Here is a 26,560-nt window from a genome sequence, read left to right on the forward strand (position 1 = left end):
TCCTATGAGACACGGACTGAGTAGAAAACTAGAAAAAGTGCCCTTCTGGGCACAGGTCTCCACCAGGATGAGCAGATGTGAAGAATTCCAGGCAAAGGTTTTTCCTTGGCCTGTAGGGAGTTGGCATACAAAGTTATCCACAGATCCGTGCAGTTAGAGGTAAAAACACTTTTCGGCCAGTTATAGCGCCACCTTGAGGCTGAGCTGAAATTGTTCATGTGGCATTTCGTCCTCGGCCTAGTGGGAATGTTGGTGCACAATTTCACGGAAATCACGCGATGTGTTCATGATTTGCAGCATTTTGTTTGAAACTGAGCACTCCTGTGAACTTTGGAAGGCAATCTTAACCAATCAGGATGGAGTCTGAGAAATCTGAAAGACCCGTTTCGTTGAATGGCTCTAGAGAGACTGTGTACCAATTTGCGTGATGTTTGGATAAAATCTGTAGGTGTACTGTGCAAAAACTTGTTTTGCACAAAGCGGCCTCCTGGTGGCGCTATGACAGGCCGTTCTGGAAAGTTTGGGGCAGAGGTTCATCGTTGGCATCCAGGGAGTGTGTGCAAAATTTGCTGGACACACGGACGGACACACGGACGGACGGACGGAGTGCAAAACATACTCTCCCCCCATGCCTTCGGCCTGGTGGAGACAAAAATCGTGCCATTTTTTCATGATTATTAGTGAGGACCTATTCTATGAAGATAGGTTGAAAAGTGGTGAAGTGGTCCTTTGACTTACCGAGTTTGATCCTGCGTAGCTTGAAGTCGTTGGCAAACCTCTCCAGTTCTCGTATCTGGGGGGAGTCCATGGCGGGGGTCTCCTCCAGGGGCCTGCTGCCCCCCCCTCCACCGCCGCCGCCGCCCCCCCTCCTGTGGGGGTCCGCCTTGACCAGCTCCCCCAGCCCGGGGGGGAGGGGGACCCCCCCCAGCCCCGGGACCTCGTCAGACTGCAGGAGGGTGGGGGGCAGCGAGGAGAAACCGTGGCTTAGACCGCAAGACCCTCCGCCCAGACCGTGGTCTGGAAACTTATACAGGCACGGAGGGAGAGAACCTGGGAGGGAGGGAGGGAGGGAGGGATGGAGAGAGGGAGGGAGGAGAGGGAGGGAGGGAGGGGGGGAGGGAGGGAGGAGGGAGGGGGAGGGAGGGGGAGGGAGGAGGGAGGGAGGGAGGAGAGGGAGGGAGGGAGGGAGGGAGGGAGGGGGGAGGGGGGGGAGAGGGAGGGAGGGAGAGAGGGAGGGGTGGAGAGAGGGAGGGGTGGAGAGAGGGAGGGAGGAGAGAGGGAGGAGAGAGGGAGGGAGGAAGGGAGGAGAGAGGGAGGGAGGAGAGAGGGAGGGAGGGAGGGAGGGAGGAGAGGGAGAGGGAGGGGAGAGGGAGGGAGGAGAGAGGGAGGGGGGAGAGGGAGGGGGAGAGGGAGGAGAGGGAGGGAGGAGAGGGAGGGAGGGAGAGAGAGGAGGGAGGGAGGAGAGATGGAGGGAGAGAGGGAGGGAGAGGGAGGGAGGGAGGGGAGAGGGAGGGAGGGAGGGAGGGAGGGAGGGAGGGAGGGAGGGAGGGAGGAGAGAGGAGGGAGGGAGGGAGGGAGGAGAGAGGGAGGGAGGAGGGAGGGAGAGAGGGAGGGGGGAGGGATGGAAAGAGGGAGGAGAGAGTGAGAGAGGGAGGGAGGGATGGAGAGAGAGAGGGAGGGATGGAGGAGGGAGGGAGGGAGGGAGGGAGGGAGAGAGAGAGAGAGAGAGAGAGAGAGAGAGAGAGAGAGAGAGAGAGAGAGAGAGAGAGAGAGAGAGAGAGAGAGAGAGAGAGAGAGAGAGAGAGAGAGAGAGAGAGAGAGAGGCTTAACGATATAAAACATGTAACAAGGAGACCGGTGATACTTATCATTGTCATTATGGGTGTTAGAGTCTACATGCAGAGACTTCATTCCATGGCACAAGAACACCTGACATGTCAATTAAAACATGCGGAAATGGTTGAAACTCTGATAATCCTGTCACTAATAACTATTTTGCTGTTGATTACCTTAATTGGCACGCACGCACGCACACACACACACACACACACACACACACACACACACACACACTGCATTGGCATATTGGTTTGTGGGTGATGTTATACTCCCCTCTTGTGGTGGATAGAATGCAGTACACTTATATCATAGCCTTCAGGGATGGCATTATGCTAGTGGTCTCTTCAGGCATGGCATTATGCTAGTGGTCTCTTCAGGCATGGGATTATGCTAGTGGTCTCTTCAGGCATGGGATTATGCTAGTGGTCTCTGCTGGTGTTTGTAAAACATACGGTCTAATACGGCTTACTGCCGGTGCCAAAGTATATCAGACCCACAGGGCAGTGGGTTTCAACCCCTTTAATATCAAGGCCTTATATTATATATAGGGTATTTGAGCCATGGGCCACCATTTGAGGTTATTAGGCTCTCAGACCCAAAAATATTGTGTTTGAGCCAGAAAACCCCCAGACCACAGAAAATATACTGAATGTTAAAAGTTCAGGTTTTTGGGACGCAATTGAGTTTAGAAAACTTAAATTAAAAAAAGACGACATACTTATTTTTTAATGTCACGATCCCTTTAAAACCCTCCTATATCTCAGGTATCGTTCTCTGTGTGTGTGTGTGTGTGTGTGTGTGTGTGTGTGTGTGTGTGTGTGTGTGTGTGTGTGTGTGTGTGTGTGTGTGTGTGTGTGTGTGTGTGTGTGTGTGTGTGTGTGTGTGTGTGTGTGTGTGTGTGTGTGTGTGTGTGTGTGCGTGTGTGTGTGTCTAAGGCTACCTTGCAGGGTGTTTGCTCCGCCCACCATGTTAGGGTGCGGCACGCTGCATGTCTGCAGGATGCGAGTCTGTGAGATGCTGGCAGAGAGCATCTCTTGAGCTGGAGAGAAGCACAAAACACACAAATCATCAATCTATTCACACAATGACATTGTGTGTGTGTGTCTCACACACACACACACACACACACACACACACACACACACACACACACACACACACACACACACACACACACACACACAATTCAATTCAAATGGCTTCATTGGCATGATAAAACATACGTTTACATTGCCAAAGCAGAAAGAACAATACAACAATACAGCAATACAATCGAAACAAAAATGATGTACTTTGAAGGTCAGAATCTTCAATAGATCAACTTCTATGTACCAAGATCACTCGATGCAGGTATGCACACACACACACACACACACACACACACACACACACACACACACACAATGACATTGTGTGTGTGTGTGTGTGTGTGTGTGTGTGTGACACATACAGTGTGTGTGCGTGCGTGCGGTGCAAGACTGGGTACCGTGACTTAGGACATTATGCCTTGATTCTGTGGATGCAAACTTTGCTGCACCTGAACTATATTTATTTTATATGTGCTTTGTGATGACGGCTATGGCCGTTTTTAGCACAAGGAGTGTTTTTTTGTGCAAAACTAATGCTTGGGATGAATGCAGAATCATGAAAAACCCCTAGTTTGACATTAAAGCGTAATGAAATTTAGAACATTTTTGCCTAATATTCGTTGTTGGAACCACAACTTTCAGCAGCTGTCAAAAATTCCCCTATGGTAGTTGAATAGAAACCAATGTGGGATAATAGTAGACACAAACACATTGGTGACTATAGATATGTTAGTAGACACCTTTACAAACACATTGGTGACTATATTATGTTAGTAGACACCTTTACAAACACATTGGTGACTATATTATGTTAGTAGACACCTTTACAAACACATTGGTGACTATAGATATGTTAGTAGACACCTTTACAAACACATTGGTGACTATAGATATGTTAGTAGACACCTTTACAAACACATTGGTGACTATATTATGTTAGTAGACACCTTTACACACACATTGGTGACTATATTATGTTAGTAGACACCTTTACAAACACATTGGTGACTATAGATATGTTAGTAGACACCTTTACAAACACATTGGTGACTATAGATATGTTAGTAGACACCTTTACACACACATTGGTGACTATAGATATGTTAGTAGACACCTTTACAAACACATTGGTGACTATAGATATGTTAGTAGACACCTTTACACACACATTGGTGACTATAGATATGTTAGTAGACACCTTTACACACACATTGGTGACTATAGATATGTTAGTAGACTCCTTTACACACACATTGGTGACTATAGATGTGTTAGTAGACACCTTTACAAACACATTGGTGACTATAGATATGTTAGTAGACACCTTTACACACACATTGGTGACTATAGATATGTTAGTAGACACCTTTACACACACATTGGTGACTATAGATATGTTAGTAGACACCTTTACAAACACATTGGTGACTATAGATATGTTAGTAGACACCTTTACAAACACATTGGTGACTATAGATATGTTAGTAGACACCTTTACAAACACATTGGTGACTATAGATATGTTAGTAGACACCTTTACAAACACATTGGTGACTATAGATATGTTAGTAGACACCTTTACAAACACATTGGTGACTATATATGTTAGTAGACACCTTTACAAACACATTGGTGACTATAGATATGTTAGTAGACACCTTTACAAACACATTGGTGACTATAGATACAGTACTGTCCCCTTCGTCTGTACCAGGCCAGTACCTAGAGGTACCTATAGGTTTTTAAAAGAACCTGGGTACCTCTGGAAGCCACACCTCTGATGGGTGTGGTTTAGTCTTAAGGGGTGTGTTTTTTTCACCCACTGTGTAATATAATAAACGGACAGTAGGTGGCAGTAGGACAGTAGGACAGAGGCCAGAGCAACAATATTTGCCTCTGAGATGTAGTGGAGTAGAAGTAAAAGTATTGGAATTCATGAATACTAAAGTAAAGTACAAATGCCTCAAAATTGTACAGTACTTAAGTAAATGCACTTACTTTCCACCACTGTGGAATGGTGAGTGACTTTCTTAATATCATTTAAATATAAAAACTTAAATTAATAGGTTTACCATGCATGCCAAAATAGGATCTTTTCAATGGTTTTGTGATGTCATCAGGAGTAAGTCAGTAACAGTTTATATTTACCCCTGACTGTCACTAGGCTCTTTGAATATGCTTTCTCAAAGCCTGTATCTGTTTAAGAGTAATAAAACAAGTCTAAGGTTTAATCCAGGGGTTTTCAACTGATTATGAACCAGGGACCACCACCCTGACTGAAACTTAACCTGGGGACCACCACCCTGACTGAGAATCAACCTGGGGACCACCACCCTGACTGACAATTAACCTGGGGACCACCACCCTGACTGAGAATCAACCTGGGGACCACCACCCTGACTGAAAATCAACCTGGGGACCACCACCCTGACTGAAAATTAACCTGGGGACCACCACCCTGACTGAGAATCAACCTGGGGACCACCACCCTGACTGAAAATCAACCTGGGGACCACCACCCTGACTGAGAATCAACCTGGGGACCACCACCCTGACTGAGAATCAACCTGGGGACCACCACCCTGACTGAAACTTAACCTGGGGACCACCACCCTGACTGAGAATCAACCTGGGGACCACCACCCTGACTGAGAATCAACCTGGGGACCACCACCCTGACTGAAACTTAACCTGGGGACCACCACCCTGACTGAGAATCAACCTGGGGACCACCACCCTGACTGAAAATCAACCTGGGGACCACCACCCTGACTGAAAATTAACCTGGGGACCACCACCCTGACTGAGAATCAACCTGGGGACCACCACCCTGACTGAGAATCAACCTGGGGACCACCACCCTGACTGAGAATCAACCTGGGGACCACCACCCTGACTGACAATTAGTAGACACAAACACATTGGTGACTATAGATATGTTAGTAGACACCTTTACACACACATTGGTGACTATAGATATGTTAGTAGACACCTTTACAAACACAATGGTGACTATAGATATGTTAGTAGACACCTTTACAAACACATTGGTGACTATAGATATGTTAGTAGACACCTTTACAAACACATTGGTGACTATAGATATGTTAGTAGACACCTTTACACACACATTGGTGACTATAGATATGTTAGTAGACACCTTTACAAACACATTGGTGACTATAGATATGTTAGTAGACACCTTTACAAACACATTGGTGACTATAGATATGTTAGTAGACACCTTTACAAACACATTGGTGACTATAGATATGTTAGTAGACACCTTTACAAACACATTGGTGAAGAAAGTTCTTGGTATATAAGAAATGTATTCCCCGATTTGACATTATACTGATAATAATTATTCCCTGACTAACAAGATTATGATCATAAGAATAATTGGTTTGCACGGGACAGCGAGATTATTTTAACACTATTTCAGTTCAATACTACACTATCCTGTGCTGGTGGAGGACAGCCAAGGAAACAGAAAGGGCTGTGAGTGTTCTCTGTGCCAAGGGCAGGTCTCCTGATACACAGACTCTTCAAGTTGTATTTTAGGAGAAGCGTCTACGTTCTGTTTTGTTTCACAGGCTGAGGCGAGCATCCTTTCCCCTTTTTGACCCCCAGAGAACGCTGTATAGTCTTCCATCAGTTGTTGTTGTTGACAAGTCGGTGCAATCTCTGCATTCACACCCTGTGCCAGGTCAGGTCTCTGAGGGAGCTGCAGATTCACCTTAGAAAACCGCTCCTTTTGAAACTGACAAATACACAATTGGAATGCCGTGGCAGAGGAGAAGGGGTCATTCGATGTCACGTACGTGTTGGGCACATAATTATGCCTTATTACCACTGCAGTTTGAATCGAAATACACATTTATAAATAATTATATTTTTGTTTCAGTGTCTTAATGTATTTGACTTGACAAATAATGTTCGAAATAAACTCATGCATTCATTCATTCATAATAAAATAATTGATCCCTATTTTGGGCAAAATAGGGATCAATAGGGGACAAAATCCTCCTGAAAAGTGTACTGTATAGTATAGTGTACACATCATGATGGGTCCATTTGGTTACACTCATTTGAATTAAATTGACACTAAGATTTCTTTTTTACTGTTCATTCATAAATGACAGACTAAATTGATCCCACTGAGCTCAATGTGATAATGAAACAGAACCTTTGTTTGTTTTCCGCTACAGATGCTCCGATAATCGCCCAGTGACCGGCCATAATACTGACCGGCCATATCGGTCAGTATTCACTCATAGGAGGCCTTAGCTATGTTTCACCAGTTTCAATTGAAACGGGCCTCCACCCTCAGGGGGGCCTCCAAGCTCCAACTGAACGTCAGGCGTCAGTCAACCCCCGACACTCTTGGCTCTCTCTATCTCGCTCACTCACTGCCTCGCTCTCTCCCACAATGTTAAGTTACACCTATTTTATGTAAATAACCTGGGTAAAATGTGCAGCATTGGGAGGTAAAGGGGAGACACTTTAATTGTGAAAGGACGACAGGATGAGGAGAGGTGTTGTTGCTGCTAGTTGTCAAGAGTAATGGCTGCGTGTGATATTGAACAGTCAAACTATTTGTATCAATACGGCTCTATCAACAAAATAATTATGGCATAGGTATATATGGGGGCCTCATTTTTGGTCTTGAAACGGGCCTCCAGATTCCTAAGGCCGCCCCTGATCGGTAATCGGCATTTACCCTATCTGGAGAAACAGATCATTTACACCGTTTAAGTGGTATAAATGTCAATCAGATATAGAGTATAATATCATTTATCATCTTCGTGACAAGCCTAAACGTTCTCCCCTTCCTCCCCCAACACACAGGAACAGTTTGGACATTATAATCATTTTGGAAATATTAAAAATTGCAACATTTCACACAATCAGTATCCGTATCGGACCTATCGTTATCGGCCGATCATTAGAAAAGCAATCAGTGATCGGTATCGATGCTCCGATCACGATTTTTGGCGGCCGATACCGATAAGCATTCTTTTCTTCTTCTTGATCGGCCGTTCGTTTTAGTTTTCGCCCGCGGTCGGTCATTTCCATAGAGACAGTTGCTTGGCAACCTGCATTGCTCTGCATTCCACACGGCAGCTGCTGGTAGAGTTTTTAGACTCATTGGAAGTGTTTTTAGTTTTCGGTCAAATATTTGCTCTGAACATAATCAGAGGTCGAAGGCATGCAGCCCTAGACCCCAGTAGGCCTGTTTGGGACCAGACCACCACCACCACCAGTCCACCACCCACCCTAGACCCCAGTAGGCCTGCTTGGGACCAGACCACCACCACCACCCACCCTAGACCCCAGTAGGCCTGCTTGGGACCAGACCACCACCACCCACCCTAGACCCCAGTAGGCCTGTTTGGGACCAGACCACCACCCACCCTAGACCCCAGTAGGCCTGCTTGGGGCCAGACCACCACCACCCACCCTAGACCCCAGTAGGCCTGTTTAGGACCAGACCACCACCACCCACCCTAGACCCCAGTAGGCCTGCTTGGGACCAGACCACCACCACCCACCCTAGACCCCAGTAGGCCTGTTTAGGACCAGACCACCAACCACCCTAGACCCCAGTAGGCCTGTTTAGGACCAGAACACCACCCACCCTAGACCCCAGTAGGCCTGCTTGGGACCAGACCACCACCACCCACCCTAGACCCCAGTAGGCCTGCTTGGGACCAGACCACCACCATCACCCACCCTAGACCCCAGTAGGCCTGTTTAGGACCAGACCACCACCCACCCTAGACCCCAGTAGGCCTGCTTGGGACCAGACCACCACCACCACCCACCCTAGACCCCAGTAGGCCTGTTTAGGACCAGACCACCACCCACCCTAGACCCCAGTAGGCCTGTTTAGGACCAGACCACCACCCACCCTAGACCCCAGTAGGCCTGCTTGGGACCAGACCACCACCCACCCTAGACCCCAGTAGGCCTGTTTGGGACCAGACCACCACCCACCCTAGACCCCAGTAGGCCTGTTTGGGACCAGACCACCACCCACCCTAGACCCCAGTAGGCCTGCTTGGGACCAGACCACCACCACCCACCCTAGACCCCAGTAGGCCTGCTTGGGGCCAGACCACCCACCTGCCATCATGCCGTAGGCGGCCTGCTGGTTGCTGTAGTGACAGGGGGTGACGGGGTAGTGCAGAGCGGCCGGCCCGTTGCCCAGGGCGGACGAGGACAGGTGCATGTGGGAACGCTTTGACGACTGCATGAGAGACAGGCCGGAGGGCACTGGGGAGAGAGAGAGAGAGAGAGATGAACAGCTAGTTAGACAGACAGACAGATCAACTCCACAAGTTTAAAAAGCAGTGGTTTTTAAAGTAGTTCAATATAACTCAAATCATTCATTAATTTTCATCACCACAATGAATGTATTTCAATTAATTCAAATTCAAAGTTGACTTTGGAATCTATTCTATTGATTAATTGACCGTTTAAGCCCTTTTATTGTCATACAAGGGTACAATAGACCAATACAAATCGGCATGACAATGGCCCAATGTCATTTTGACAAAAATGCCCACCACAAGCCAGCATGACGATCGATCACCGCTGTGTCGAAGTGTCCTTGAGCCAGACACAGCTCCTGATGAAAACTAATGATATGATGACTAAAACTAAGACTATATAGTGACAAATAAAAACTAGACTAAAATGTTACGAAAGGGACTAGTGGACAAGAGATGACACAAGTCATTTTACACTTGGTTGCATGCTGAAAACAGCAGATCTACAAGCTACGAGCTTGTAGATCTGCTATTTTCATCAAGTGTAAAATCAGTCATTTCGACGGCATCAAGGCCCGCCAAAATACATTTTAGTTGACTAAATCGCCTGCCGATTTAGTCGGCTAAAATCGGCTAAAACTAGACACTAACACTAAAACATTCCCGGTGACTCACTAAAACTAAATGAAAATGATTGAAGAGACTATAATAAAATAAATAAAATAGTCATTTGCTGCCAAAAACAACACTGGTGCATGTGAATGCCCATATTGCAAAAAGTTCTTTGGAGAAGGAAATAAATTAAATTACCATTTAGGTACAGTGCAGTATACCCCACGAGCAGGCATACAATTAAATGACTACAGAGATCTGATAAGGCATTTGACAGCAGCGAGTGCATTTTTGAGGCAGCGTCTCCGTATCTTCTAGATAGGACAGCCTAATGCGCTGCCTCATTGAATTCTTCCTTTATCCCATTCGGGACGGAAACCCCTTTCGGTGTTTTAAGTATTATGTTATACTTTTAGCTATTGAAAAATAGCAGATCTACAAGCTCGTAGCGCGGCACCGAGTGCCGCACTACGAGCTTGTAGGTCTGCTTTTTTTGAAAATCGTGAAAATTTAAGATATTCTTTCAGAGTGAACGTTTTTAACTCAAATCTTTGCTTCTGGGGGAGAAGATAGCGGTCAGTGGCCAAATACACATACTTTTGCGGGTCCTGGGCATGAAAGACTTTGAGAACGACTGACAGAAACATGAAAGACTTTGAGAACGACTGACAGAAACATGAAAGACTTTGAGAACCACTGACGGAAACATGAAAGACTTTGAGAACGACTGACGGAAACATGAAAGACTTTGAGAACGACTGACGGAAACATGAAAGACTTTGAGAACGACTGACGGAAACATGAAAGACTTTGAGAACCACTGACGGAAACATGAAAGACTTTGAGAACGACTGACGGAAACATGAAAGACTTTGAGAACGACTGACAGAAACATGAAAGACTTTGAGAACGACTGACAGAAACATGAAAGACTTTGAGAACGACTGACAGAAACATGAAAGACTTTGAGAACGACTGACAGAAACATGAAAGACTTTGAGAACGACTGACAGAAACATGAAAGACTTTGAGAACGACTGACAGAAACATGAAAGACTTTGAGAACGACTGACGGAAACATGAAAGACTTTGAGAACGACTGACAGAAACATGAAAGACTTTGAGAACGACTGACAGAAACATGAAAGACTTTGAGAACGACTGACAGAAACATGAAAGACTTTGAGAACGACTGACGGAAACATGAAAGACTTTGAGAACGACTGACGGAAACATGAAAGACTTTGAGAACGACTGACGGAAACATGAAAGACTCTGAGAACCACTGACGGAAACATGAAAGACTTTGAGAACGACTGACGGAAACATGAAAGACTTTGAGAACGACTGACGGAAACATGAAAGACTTTGAGAACGACTGACTGAAACATGAAAGACTTTGAGAACGACTGACAGAAACATGAAAGACTTTGAGAACGACTGACAGAAACATGAAAGACTTTGAGAACGACTGACGGAAACATGAAAGACTTTGAGAACGACTGACGGAAACATGAAAGACTTTGAGAACGACTGACGGAAACATGAAAGACTTTGAGAACGACTGACGGAAACATGAAAGACTTTGAGAACGACTGACGGAAACATGAAAGACTTTGAGAACGACTGACGGAAACATGAAAGACTTTGAGAACGACTGACGGAAACATGAAAGACTTTGAGAACGACTGACGGAAACATGAAAGACTTTGAGAACGACTGACGGAAACATGAAAGACTTTGAGAACGACTGACAGAAACATGTGGTTTTTTCAGAAATCAGGATTTCGAAGAGATTATTTTGTCCTCAGGTCTTAACCCATTCTGACCTGAGATCAGATTCATACGAGGTTTCCGCCGGACACACACTGGTCTGATGAACCCATTCTGACCTGAGATCAGATTCTAAAAATGTCAGTCGCTCTTCGATTTTTCAAAAATAGCAGACCTACAAGCTCGTATCGCGCCACTCGGTGGCGCGATACGAGCTTGTAGATCTGCTATTTTTCAATAGCTAAAGCATAACATGATGCCAACACCAAAATGGGTGCCCGGTCAGAATGGGTTAATGGATTATTCTGAGCTGTGGCCAATCAGGGAGATCGTTTGATTTTAATTTGAAGAAGAAACTAACCGTGCTGCAGTACAGTACAGTACAGTACAGTACAGTACATACAGTACATCCTGAAAGACACATTTTGTGTCACCCTGCTAGAAACGTCTACAGCAATTATCCCCGCATGCGTCGATCAGATAAGATAAGATCTTTATTGTCACTGTATGAGACATACAACGAAAGTCTGTTTAGTGCAGCACAACATATAACAGTATCAAGAGAGGACGCAAAGACAACGGAAAAAACACTGAAGGGGCTCAAACTTCATGGCATAAAACTGTTAGTCCGTCATAGTCCAGTCCAGTCAAGTCATCTCAATCCATATATATTAAATATTCTAATGCACTGTTAAAATGATAAAATTGTCAGGAGACACAGCTGGGCCAAATTAACTCATTAGAAACATTTATACATATATAGTTTAGATTGGATTTGAATGAATGGATTAAGTCAGTCATTAACAAAGTATTATTGAGTACTGTTGTCCTTAACTTAAGTAATATTTTGGCACTATTGTGGTTATGTTTCTGATGATTGTTAAGTAAGGACCCCCCCCCCCCCCTTCCTACACAGGTGGGGATGATCAAATGTTGGTTTTAACCCATTTAGACCTGAGGGACCCCCCCCCCCCCCCCCCCCCAGAAACAAAGATTTGAGTTAAAAACTTTCACTCTGAAAGAGTATATTATTCAAAGATTTGCAGCACATTTTCCCGATCTTTCACGCTATGAGCTTGTAGATCTGCTATTCTTTCAATAGCTAAAGTAGAACATAATGCTTAAAACACCAAAAGGAGTTTCCGCCCAGAATGAAGAGGGACCTGCATATCCCCAGTAAATCATGTTTTAGTCTGCTCTGGAAAAAGTGCTACTGCCGAAACGCGTCGGCGTTCTCAGATAAACATGAGAAATTGCATCTGAGCCAGTCTTTCATCTTTTATTTTGGAGTTCCATTCCATTTAGTTGTTTTTTTGAGTACACTAAAAAATGAGGCTTTTCTGTGGCTCCATATTTGCCGGGTGTAAGCAGAGCAGTCATGCTTCTCAAAACGCATAATTCCTCTGCAATCAATATTGCTGACAACTGCTAATATCCCAGAGGATCACCTTAAACCGCAACAAAAAATAAGTGCTGTCAAGATTTCATTTTTTTTATGGTTACACAAGGTTAGAGTGGAAGGAGAGTTATTGGAGGCATGTCTCTCTGCAATGTGTATTTAACCATCATGACAGCATTATGGTCAATATTATTGACCATAATGTACAACAACAAGGGGCAGATACATCTACGGTTCATTCTTTAGCATCTCCAGTGGATCGTATACTGACCTGTAGCAGAGAGGAGAGAGGAGAGGATGCAGGGAAAGGAAAGGAAAGGAAAGGAAAGGAAAGGAAAGGAAAGCCCTCTGGCTGGCAAAGGAAATCCATGAACCATTCCAACCAAACGGCTCATTAAAACATTTTAGGTATGACGTCGAAATTAAAAAAAAAGAATTCTTCTAAATCCTCCAGTTTTCTGAAATAATTATTTTCACAATTAAAAAAAAAAATAATAGCAGAGTGGCGCCCCCCCCCCTGACATCAGAAACATGGACTCTTATCACCATATTTCAAACTCACCTCAAAACCCACCTGTTTAGGCAGGCTATATGTGTGACCTCTGTGTCTTCTGCTGCAAGCTTAGCGGTGCCCTAGTTTAATTTTATTTCCTGCTTTTAACTGCATGTTCTTGTACTGCTTTTAATCTGTACGGGACCTTGAGTGCCCTGAAAGGCGCCTTATAAATAACATGTATTATTATTATTACCTGCAGACACCATGCTGTGAGCGTGTGTGGTGTGTGTGTGTGTGTGTGTGTGTGTGTGTGTGTGTGTGTGTGTGTGTGTGTGTGTGTGTGTGTGTGTGTGTTGTGTACCTGTGTGTGTGTGTGTGTGTGTGTGTGTGTGTGTGTGTGTGTGTGTGTTGTGTGTGTTGTGTGTGTGTGTGTGTGTGTGTGTGTGTGTGTGTGTGTGTTGTGTACCTGTGTGTGTGTGTGTGTGTGTGTTGTGTACCTGTGTGTGCATGTGTGTGTGTGTGTGTGTGTTGTGTACCTGTGTGTGTGTGTGTGTGTGTGTGTGTTGTGTACGTGTGTGTGTGTGTGTGTGTGTGTGTGTGTGTGTGTGTGTGTGTGTGTTGTGTACCTGTGTGTGTGTGTGTGTTGTGTACCTGTGTGTGTGTGTGTGTGTGTGTTGTGTACCTATGTGTGTGTGTGTGTGTGTGTGTGTGTGTGTGTGTGTGTGTGTTGTGTACCTGTGTGTGTGTGTGTGTGTGTGTGTGTGTCTGTGTGTGTGTGTGTTGTGTACCTGTGTGTGTGTGTGTGTGTGTGTGTGTGTGTTGTGTACCTGTGTGTGTGTGTGTGTGTGTGTGTGTGTTGTGTACCTGTGTGTGTGTGTGTGTGTGTGTGTGTGTGTGTGTTGTGTACCTGTGTGTGTGTGTGTTGTGTACCTGTGTGTGTGTGTGTTGTATCCCTGTGTGTGTACCTGCATGCGTGTGTGTGTGTGTGTGTGTTGTGTCCCTGTGTGTGTGTGTGTGTGTGTGTGTGTGTGTACCTGTGTGTGTGTGTGTGTGTGTGTGTGTGTGTCTGTTGTGTACCTGCAGACACCATGCTGTGAGCGTGCGCGGCGGCCGACGGCAGGCAGTCCCCGGCGGAGGCGGCGTGGTGCATGAGGATGGGCAGGGCCGAGTCCCCGGCCTGCAGGGTGAAGGAGTCTGCGCTGAACGCCTGGTGGCACGCCATGCTCCCCCTCCTCCTCCTCTCCTCCTCCTCCCCTACCCTGGGTGCTTCTCCTTGGGACGGTCCGTCACCTCCTCCCCTACCCTGGGTGCTTCTCCTTGGGACGGTCGGTCACCTCCTCCCCTACCCTGGGTGCTTCTCCTTGGGACGGCCGGTCACCACCTCCCCTCCTACCCTCTCCTGGGTGGTTCTCCTCGGGACGGTCGGTCACCTCCCTCCGGTTGGTTTGTTGTGGCGTGGTCGTCTGTCTGTCTGTCGACCCTTTGTCTTATGTGGCGTCTCCTCTGGTGTGCTAGCAGTGCTGCCGTATATATTAACTGTAATGTTTCTCTTCCCCCGTCAACACAACGTCCTTTCCTGTCTACGTACGTGTATAGTTCCGTCTTTAAACGGCTATAAACGGTATATTGTCAAGCTGTCCCGAACAACAATAATAGCACGTCCTGGTTTTCGGGCATCACAAAAGGCCGGTGCTGACACGTGTGGTCATAAGTCCTAAAATAATTATAGCCTATGCTGCTTAAAAATGATGTATAGCTCTCACACTTTGAATGCTGTCACACAGTTGTTCCACTTGTCTCTCTTTGCCTAGCGGTCAGTGGCATTCTCTCTCTCTGCTGGACAGTCTCCCTCCCCACAGTGCAATAAGTCCCTCTGTCTGTTAAGACGTGTACCAGCGACCCGGCAGCATCGTCCCTTCTGATGTCCTGCCCTCCCTCCCGTCTCGTAGCCTGCAGGTATTTATACCCCACCCACCTCCATCTGACCACCCCTACCTCGCCAATGCACCCGAACCCCACCCCACCCCACCACGTCCTATAGGTAACCCCCCGTGACCCTGCAGCCAGCTCAGGGCCTGTCCCTTCCTGCTGTTCGTCCCCGTTGCCTTTTTCCTGAAGCCTGCAGGATTAGGGTACAGAGAGAGATGGAGAAACACGATATCTCCCCCCAGCTCTCCTGAACGGTACGCCTCATCCCATCCTCCCACCCCACCTCGCGCCACCCCTCCGCGTTGACCCTGCACGTCTCTCTCTCTCTCTCTCTCTCTCTCTCTCTCTCTCTATGTCTCGTCTGTCTCTCTCTCTCTCTCTCTCTCTCTCTCTCTCTCTCTCTCTCTCTCTCTCTCTCTCTCTCCCTTTTGATAATTTCCCGATTACAGGGTTTAATTCTTCCAGCAATGTTTAAGCAAAACGAACAGCTCCTCATTAAGATGACAAAGATTCATTATGTGATTTGCACGTGTACCCCGAGCAAATGCAGCAAGACCATAAGAGCTGCTATAGCCTGGGCTCTGACAATAAGAGCTGCTATAGCCTGGGGCTCTGACAATAAGAGCTGCTATAGCCTGGGCTCTGACAATAAGAGCTGCTATAGCCTGGGGCTCTGACAATAAGAGCTGCTATAGCCTGGGCTCTAAGAGCTGCTATAGCCTGGGCTCTGACAATAAGAGCTGCTATATAGCCTGGGCTCTGCAAACCTCATTATCACTCACAGCAGACACTAGGCTACCGTGCAGAGGCTTTGAGGTATGAAACAGCTAGTTATTTTCAACAAAACGACCTGATTTGACCGCTTTCGACGTTATGGTGCATGGCCATTTTATTTAAAAAAAAAATTAACATTGTACATTAGTCTATTTTCACTATCCATGGTCGTACAACGAACTATATTCTTATGAGACACACATGAATGTGTGTGGAGGGGTGGGGGATTCTTCAACACACGCATCTCCTACGTAAAGGCCAGGATAATCTTTTTTTCTGTCCTATATGGCACAAAACAATGTAGTTACGCTTCGTAGCGTTGTCGTAGAGTGGCACAAAACAATGTAGTTACGCTTCGTAGCGTTTGTTGTAGAGTGGCAGTCTTCTGCAAAGGGCATAAACGGCTAAAAGAGCAGACAAAGTACAAAGTCAGTCAAGTTATGTCTGAAAATATACATTACTGATGGATGAAGCAAGCCCATGACGCTATATATATATCTGCAGTATGAAATCTTATCTATGGAAAAGTTTAATCTGCCACACATGTTTCCCTGCTTCATCCCTATAATAAGGGGTCCTTATTGGCCTGAAACATGTGGAAGACCCCCTGGTTTAAGTGTCTGAACATGGAGGATGCTAGTAAGACCCTTCACCACTGGCACCTGCCTACGTAGAGAGAGAGAGAGAGGATGAGAGGCTGCTGTTGTTTCAGCGTTAGCGCCACATTGTGTCAGAGTCCAAGGGGCTTTCCTTTAAGACAGCAGGCCTGAAGGCGGTGGGAGGTAAAGGTTAATCTGAGGAGTATGGCCAGGCTCTCTTTTGTTTCTGAACGCGTTTGTGTTTATTCTGGGCTCTGCGCTGCGGTGGTGTTGTTGGTGGTGGTGGTGATGTGGTACTTTAAGCAGCCTACAGGTGGTGGTGATGATGTGGTACTTTAAGCAGCCTACAGGTGGCAACGTGTGTGTGGGCAGCACTGCAGCCTACAGGCACGATCAGACATGTTTATGCACAACATTTGCATACTGCTTTATGCAAAGCCTCAACCTTTGTAACTTAGATACTAGCACTTTAATGCAGACTCAAGGCCTATTCATATAGTCTGGATTTTCGGTGGTGAGCTGACCACCGCTCCGGTGGTGAGGTGACCACCGCTCCGGTGGTGAGCTGACCACCGCTCCGGTGGTGAGGTGACCACCGCTCCGGTGGTGAGGTGACCACCGCTCCGGTGGTGAGCTGACCACCGCTCCGGTGGTGAGCTGACCACCGGAGCTGAAATAACGTTGAGCGGTGGTGAGTAAAAACAGAGAGATGGGCTGGAGCGGAGGCGGTGGTTTGCTCTTCACCGCGGCTCAGTGACGTCATGTTGTAGTTCGGTGGTCACCTCAGTGACGTCATGTTGTAGTTCGGTGGTCACCTCAGTGACGTCATGTTGTAGTTCGGTGGTCACCTCAGTGACGTCATGTTGTAGTTCGGTGGTCACCCCACCACCGAAAATCCAGACTATGTATGAGCCTTTAGATAGCATGTTATGTAGACAGCACTATAGATTAGCATTTTATATAGACATATAGAACTTTATAGTACACATGTATACTTTTTTCTTTGTTCTTGCTTAATGTAAATCGCTCTGGATTAAGAGCGTCTGCTAAATGCCTAAATTGTAACTTTTGCTTGCTTGCTAAACCAGCACTTTGTCAATGTCATTCCTCCTCCAAACGACCCGGTGTATAACGGCTATTTTCAGACGGACGATGCAGTACAGTATGTTAGGCTAGAGTCCCGCCCACATACAGTACAGTATAATATTATCCATTGTATTTATATAGTGCAGAGGTGTCACATTAACCCATTCTGAACGGGAGCCCGTTTTGGTGTTAGCATCATGTCATGCTTTAGCTATTGAAAAATAGCAGATCTACAAGCCCATAGCGCGCCACCGAGTGGCGCGCTATGGGCTTGTAGGTCTGCTATTTTTAGAAAAATTGAAGAGCGACTGACATAGAAGACATTTTCAGAATCTGATCTCAGGTCAGAATGGGTTAAGCAGAACCCAACAACCGCACAGAAGGAAGAAGCATCGTGAACGTGTGTTGGAGGTGATAACAAACACTCTTGGCAGCATGTGACATCACGGGAGTTTAAAGCACTTCTCCAGCCCTCATTGTTTTGAGCCAAGAACTCCCACTCAGGCCACGGCACAGTCCGTCTTAATTCCCAGCGGCTGGTTTATTTTTGAACAGTATATATATATATATATATATACTATGTATACACATCTGACAGGCAAAGAACAGCCACTGGCCGTTAGCAACGCTCAGTGGCGTGCACAGATAGACACTAGGGGGTGCTAGAGCTGTTAAAAAAATAAAATGAATAAAATAAAAGGGTTTTTTTTTTCTCCTAATTTGTAGTGTGTGGACCATGCGGTGACATTGATCAATTCTTGATAAAAAAAACGCTTCTACTATATTATTTAGGCCAACCACAATCTAAAGATATGTTTCTATGTCAGTGGTTCTTTGATTAAAAAAAAATCACACCAGTGTGAACCAAGTGGTGCAACCAAGTGGTGCAACCGTCTATTGGGTCTCTGTATCGTTCCAATTTGTATCGTTCCAATTTCTTCTCTGTATCGTTCCAATTTCTTCTCTGTATCGTTTGGTCCAGCAGGTGGCAGCCATGTCACATACTTCTCTCGTTCCAATTTCACGCATGCGCACACCACTCGTGCTCACACAGGTACACAAACAGGTACACAGGTACATGGACATTGCATGCTGGATGTAGAAGTGGTTGCACCACTTAAAAATAGCAGATCTACAAGCTCGTAGCGCGCCACTCGGTGGCGCGCTACGAGTGGCTACGGTTTTGCGCTGCGGACAGAATAAGCTGTGACGTCGTGTGCGCAGCTGGTTTTTAGACCGCTGGTGGATCATGGGAATTATAAGCTCCACCTCCGCGGACGATTGACGCGGAGGAGGAGAGCGCTTCCGGGGAATCTGGCCGTCAAGTCGCGCAAGTGGAGATCTTTTCTCCATCCACCAGCTGTCTAAAAACCCGGTTTTGAAGCTGTGCGCAGCCGAGAACGTGCGCGGCTCTTTCGATAGTGTGGCAGCACCCTATCACTGTGTTGATTGTCAGTTAGTTTCACCTGTACTCCTTTTAGTCTTAGCCTATCCCTGTGTTGATTGTCAGTTAGTTTCACCTGTGTCCTATTAGTCTTAGCCTATCACTGTGTTGATTGTCAGTTAGTTTCACCTGTGTCCTATTAGTCTTAGCCTATCACTGTGTTGATTGTCAGTTAGTTTCACCTGTGTCCTATTAGTCTTAGCCTATCACTGTGTTGATTGTCAGTTAGTTTCACCTGTGTCCTATTAGTCTTAGCCTATCACTGTGTTGATTGTCAGTTAGTTTTTTGCTGGGACGGTGCATATACGCATCGAATATCGTCCTGCAGGGCGAAACTAGTACTTTACTAATTAATAATATAGTGAATCATTTTACTGAGAGTGTACAAAGGGAACCAAATGGACCGCCAGGGGGGTTACTTCGACCTTGAGAACCCAGTGGTTTAAATCGATCCAAAACCTCTCTCAACGTGAGGCAAGTTGTTTTTTTCATCATGACAAAGACTTTCAAGTAGTTAATGAAAGCTTCTCTCTCTCTGTGTGTGTGTGTGTGCGTGTGCGTGTGCGTGTGCGTGTGCGTGTGTGTGTGTGTGTGTGTGTTTGGGCGAAATTCTAGTCATACAAATAAATTAGGGCCGGGACTAATTGCGATTAATTTAGATTAATTAACTACAGAAAAATTAATCGCGATTAACTACAGATAAATTAATCACACCTTTTTTTTTCACCGCGGAACGTTTCTCTCTGGGTGCTTTTCTATAGTACTGAAAACTGGAAATAATAAAAAGTCACCCCATTTTGTGTTGCCTAGAACTGGAGGTCTGACAAAAAACAGTAACAATATGAAGTAAGTACAGCTTTGTGATGTCACTGTGATGTCACTGAGATGTATGGACTTCTAATTCTAGGCAACACAGAATGGGGTGACTTTTTATTATTATTTCCACAACAGGTATATTAATGACAGTAAAATGTTGAAAATGAGTGGTATCCTGTAGTCACTATTCATTGATTCACTGGGATACCAAAAAACATTAAAAAAAAAAGTTTCTCGCTGTTCTCGGGTTGAATATTGATATGCGATTAAAATGTGATTAATCTAGATTAATTAATCGCAAAGCCTCTGATTAATTAGATACATTTTTTTAATCGAGTCCCAGCTCTAAAATAAATATGTTGTTTCGATTTTGTGGATTGTCATAATGGGACACAATTTAATTAGGGTCAAAGGTTCTATTTACAACAACAAAAGGAAAGCATGACTGGACTTCAGTACTGGATCGAATGTCGATTGATTGATTGATTGAAGGATGTATTAACAGTTTGCAGAATTACAGTACATTTCAAGCACAAACTCAATACAAACTGCGAGTGGACGACCCAATAAAGCACTACACTTGTTTACAAGAGGGTCCACCTTGTTCAATTCATCATAACATTTAGAGACATATACAAATATACACTGTCTATATCTGTCTTCAAACTCCATTCATTGGCAGAAACAGTGACCTAAACGTGTCCTCCTTGCAAAATAAATAAATAAATAAAATAGTTACATTCTGTATTATAGCAGTTTATCTCTAGGGTACAATCTAGGGTTTTTAGCACTTTTCTTTTTTTTTTACAACTCAGAGTTTACAAAGTGCTGTACAGAATAATAAAACTAAATACACTGTATAGCTAAACACAGAGAACAACAGCAAACACACGAAGAATACAAAACGTTTACAAAACATGGACCCAATAACAAGCTTATTGAGTACCCGGTATCAATAAGCTTATCAAGCCTGTTATCGAGCATAGCGGCCCCATGACGTCATGTTTATACAATCAAGACAAGGGGCGATCAAATAAATAAATGTAATCACCCACGCTGGCACAAACATGTCGGTATCTAAACGTGTATTGATCCCTGCCAACCAGCGCTGTCCGGGGAAACAAAATTACGCTTTTAATGTGGCGGTATACATATTAAAGGACCACTTCTCCACTTTTCAACCTATCTTCATAGAATAGGTCCTCACTAATAATCATGATAAAATGGCACGATTTTTTCCTACTCAGTCCGTGTGGGCAGTTTAGAAACCGTCTTCCAGTGACATCTTCATTAGGCAGATTTATTTTTAAACAATATTTTTTTTACAAAAATGTTTAGATTTTCATTATCTTGAGAACGATGCATTGCAACTTTTCAGGACTATAAAAGCCTGCCGTTTCTATTAGCTTGTATTCCCCATCGATGATGTCACTGGAAGACGGTTTCTGAACTGCCCACAGCCCTCCTATGAGACACAGACCGAGTAGGAAAAAAACTGCGCCATTATTTTAATGATTATTAGTGAGGACCTAATACTGTATATGAAGATAGGTTGAAAAGTGGTGAAGTGGTCCTTTAACCAGTTAACAGTTTATTTTATATTGATTTATTGGTATAAAGGTCAATTGCCTTCCGTCTGTTATTAAACTACTGTATTTGAAGGCCCTCGTACAATATATACTGCTCGATAGTGGGCTCGATAAGCCTGATCGATAAGGTGTTCGTTATCAATAAACATTAATGAGCTCCATCCTGGTATACAATTTGACTGGGGGGGGGGGGGGGGGTATAAAAGTATACTTTTCCCATTGTTTTTGTGTTGTCTTGGTGTTATGTGCTCTGTGTTGTTTTTGATGTGGGGTGTTAAAGGAGAATTCCATGCTAGAATGCTTTCTTATCTTTCTTACCTTTCTTTGTAGTCCCCACCAAAGAGGTCCAGGTGTTTTTTTGTGCAAAAGCTCCTTATTGGCTATTTTCCCTACCATAAGCCCTCAATGAATTGCATTGCATTGAATGGGAATTGAATGGGGCTATGGGGTGTTGTGCTAGTTCGCTTATTTCCATCGAAAGAAGTAGTAAAGTGTGCCGCTTGGGATAATATTTACATTATGAAGAGAGGATATATACAAAGAAATTATAATTTTGAGCAATGGAAATAAGCGAATTAGCACAACACCCCATAGCCCCATTCAATTCCCATTCAATTCAATGCAATTCATTTAGGGCTTATGGTAGGGGAAATAGCCAATAAGGAGCTTTTGCACAAAATAACACCTGGACCTCTTTGATGGGGACGTAACAACTACAAAGAAAGGTAGGAAAGCCTTTTAGTATGGAATTCTCCTTTAAACCATTCTGACCTGAGATCAGATTCACACGAGGTTTCCACTGGACACACACACTGGTCTGATTAAACCATTCTGACCCGAGATCAGATTAAAAAAAATGTCAGTCGTTCTTCGATTTTTTTTCAAAAATAGCAGACCTACAAGCTCGTGGCGCGCCACTCGGTGGCGCGCTACGAGCTTGTAGATCTGCTATTTTTCAATAGCTAAAAGCATAACATGACGCTATAACACCAAAATGGGTTCCCGGCGTTCAGAACGGGTTAAACAGACTGTGAAGACAAATATCCTTCGGGACAATAAAAGATTATTAGAAAAGATTATTATTATTATTAAGAATAATGGAAGGCAATAATGACAAAATGAGATGGGGGGGGGGGGGGGGGGGGGAGGGGGGGAGGAGTAACCTAAGGGTTCGGGAGCTGAGGAGACAAGCCTTTCCCAGGAGATGGAACAAAAGACAGGCTGATCTACAGAAAACAGGCTGTGAGCACGGCAGTCTCTCTCTCTCTCTGTCTCTCTGTGTGTCTCTCTGTCTCTCTCTCTCTCTCTCTCTCTCTCTCTCTCTCTCTCTCTCACACACACACACACACACACGTGCACGCGCATGGATGTAACATGCACGAAACCCAATGTATATTATACACAGTCAACGCATACACGCACGTGAGCAAACATGCACAGTCCCATACGTGAATGCACGCGCGCACGCACGGCACGCACACAGGCGTGTGCGTGCACAAAGAGACCCAACTTAATTAGTGAAGCTAGCATGCAGAGCCCACGCACCTGTCTTTTACACTGAACCCCTAATGTCTGAACCACACACGCACGCACACACGCGCATGCGCGCGCACACACACACACACACACACACACACACACACACACACACTGGTGTCTCTACTCTGTGTTTTTAGGTGTCAAGCATGTGATCCCTGTGAGAATGTGTAGCTGTGCTGTGTTCCCACAATGCTCTTCGCATTGTGTGTGTGTGTGTGTGTGTGTGTGTGTGTGTGTGTGTGTGTGTGTGTGTTTGCGTGCGCACGTGCGTGCGCAGTATGCATGATGATGACAATGTGTAATTATAAGTGTTTGTAAAGTGTATACACACTCAAACACACATGGACTGAGCCATGCAGTAACAGTTGAACCCTATAGCTGTTGGTTGAGGAAAGACAATCACATTGTTTTCTGATTCTCAATTGTATTGATGTATCAAAAGTGCCTTTCTGTGTGGAGTTTGCATGTTCTCCCCGTGTCCCCTAGGGTAGGTACCCTCACATGTTCTCCCCGTGTCCCCTAGGGTTGGTACCCTCACATGTTCTCCCCGTGTCCCCTAGGGTAGGTACCCTCACATGTTCTCCCCCGTGTCCCTAGGGTAGGTACCCTCACATGTTCTCCCTGTGTCCCCTAGGGTAGGTACCCTCACATGTTCTCCCCGTGTCCCTAGGGTAGGTACCCTCACATGTTCTCCCCGTGTCCCCAAGGGTAGGTACCCTCACATGTTCTCCCCGTGTCCCCTAGGGTAGGTACCCTCACATGTTCTCCCCGTGTCCCCTAGGGTAGGTACCCTCACATGTTCTCCCCGTGTCCCTAGGGTAGGTACCCTCACATGTTCTCCCCGTGTCCCCTAGGGTAGGTACCCTCACGTGTTCTCCCCGTGTCCCCTAGGGTAGGTACCCTCACGTGTTGCTCCAAAACACAAAAAACATGCAGTGATCCTAGTCTCTATACTGCCTCCCCTGGCCAGCCGGGGCGCCTGATGGAGGTGAAATGAACTGGTTGGAATAACGTGTTCCTTCCACACGCCTAATACCTGGAAATACCTGGTCCTGTAGCTGGTTAAAACTCCCCCTGTCAGGTGGAAAGATCACTCCTCATGCACTGAAGGAAGCATGAGCTCAGTTCGGGGCTCTCCCCGGGTTGGCAGAGGGAGAGTATAGCGCCCAGGATTACAGCGTAGGCACCTTGTGTATTTTAATGATCTTGCCATGCCGCTAGCTACAACAAAGGCTTTTGTCACTGACTGGAACAGAGTGCCTTGGAACTCCTTTTATGTTGTCATGTTGAACCCTCACCAACTAGTACCTGTTCTTTCCTCTGTTCAAGGCTTCGTTATAGAGTCGACAGCAATAAAACATAAACTCTTCTCTTTCTGAGTCCCCCCAGGACAAGAAAAATGTCTGCGGAAAATGCTTTGAAGATTTTGAAGTTTAAGAAATCTGTTCTCAAATTGCGTGACGTCTCCATTCATGCCTGCAGAAACCTCTCCTTTTCATCACCAGGGTCATCCTGTTTTTATTATTTAATATTATTATTATTATTATTATTATTATCATACTTTGTATTCTAAAATCTCTCCTTTTCATCACCAGGGTCATCCTGTTTTTATTATTTAATAGTATTATTATTATCATACTTTGTATTCTAAAACCTCTCCTTTTCATCACCAGAGTTCATCCTTTTTTTATTATTTATTATTATTATTATTATTATTATCATACTTGTATTCTAAAACCTCTCCTTTTCATCACCAGAGTTCATCCTTTTTTATTATTTATTATTATTATTATATTATTATTATTATTATTATTATTATTATTATTATTATTATTATTATTATCATTATTATCATACTTTGTATTCTAAAACCTCTCCTTTTCATCACCAGAGTCATCCTGGGTATTCTAAAATCTCTCCTTTTCATCACCAGAGTCATCCTGGGTATTCTAAAATCTCCCCTTTTCATCACCAGAGTCATCCTGGGTATTCTAAAATCTCTCCTTTTCATCACCAGAGTCATCCTGGGTATTCGGCGCTGGCTGCGCGGCCATAGGTCATTCTGTCCACCGTTAGAAAGAGAAATGCTTTGCATCGTTTCAACACTTAAGCATTAGGTTTGACCTACGTACCCCAGTCACATAAATTACCTTTGTCTTCTCTAATTAGACATTATGTTAGGCAGAAAATCCCACAATTATACCAGAGAGTGACACTTTTATATAAGCTTTACAGTATTATGTAGAACATAAAGATGCTTGATGCCTGAATGGTTGCAGCCAAGCCAATTATTTTACTGGACTGGACTTGTTTTGACTGAACGAGATGACTGTAATCATACACATGTAGATACTTACCTTTTACAGATCTAATAATGTTCGACAAGACTTTCCCGAAAGTGTATGGATTCTATCCATAGACCACCTATAAACATAAAGATTGTACGTACGCCTGTGTTTTCAATTCAAATCCCCCTGGCAGGCTGCAGTGGCAGCTGGCTTGCCTTGCAGTACGGTATAGCCTACGCGCTACGCATGCATTGCATAATATAGTGCTCAACTTTTGTTTCTTGCACTGCAGTAATATAGTCTTTATCTTATCCCAAACCAGCCTAAAACATTGCACAAGTTTTAAACGGCACTTCATCGAGTTTCTCTTTCACCAGTGCTGCGTGTCATGGTCGCGCCGCGCACGCGGTCGCGCCGCGCTAACGGTCGCGCCGCGCTAACGGTCGCGCCGCGCTAACGGTCGCGCCGCGCTAACGGTCGCGCCGCGGCTAACGGTCGCGCCGCACACACGGTCACGCCTCACACATGGTCGCACCGCACACACGGTCGCGCCGCACACACGGTCGCGCCGCATTACACTTAATTATAGACAGACCCGAGTTCTTCGGGACATCATGGCCAAATCCGCCCCGCCTCCCTGAGTGATTATGATGTTAAAACACGGATCCGACCCGTGCAGGTCTCGGGTCCAGCTCGGGTATTTTTTGGAATCGGGGGGTGGGGGGGGGGGGGGGGGGGGGGCTCAGGTTGTGACCACGCACAAACATTTGCCTTTTGCGTTACTGTGCGAACCCCACCGCTTATAGTGCCAAAGTTATGATGCATTATAAATACGTAAAGTTTGGTCTTTTCTCGTTTATTATTAGCATGTCCCTTTGAGTGTTAATTTGAGTTGTTTATGCCCAAGTTTGTTCATGCAGCTTATTTTGCACGCCGTGATTCCTTTCTTGTTCATTCGAGTTGTTTCATCACCATCCTAATCCCCTGTGCAAAGTACCGAATAAACTCAAAGAC

At 45.2% G+C, this 26,560-nt stretch overlaps 1 protein-coding gene across 1 annotated transcript in view; it reads left to right on the forward strand.

The window, feature by feature from the left end:
* Positions 1-26,560, forward strand: part of pou1f1 (POU class 1 homeobox 1) — a gene marked incomplete at both ends in the record, with an annotated part of 36,917 nt that overhangs the window by 6,358 nt on the left and 3,999 nt on the right. Inside the window, 2 exons of the mRNA XM_083776845.1 lie at positions 14,603-14,763; positions 15,368-15,438. Of these exons, the coding sequence (XP_083632971.1) occupies positions 14,603-14,763; positions 15,368-15,438 (232 nt within the window). The remainder of the gene's footprint in view (positions 1-14,602; positions 14,764-15,367; positions 15,439-26,560) is intronic.

Source organism: Protomyctophum parallelum (assembly GCF_964188405.1).
Source record: "Protomyctophum parallelum genome assembly, chromosome: 11".
Taxonomy (NCBI): Eukaryota; Metazoa; Chordata; class Actinopteri; order Myctophiformes; family Myctophidae; genus Protomyctophum; species Protomyctophum parallelum.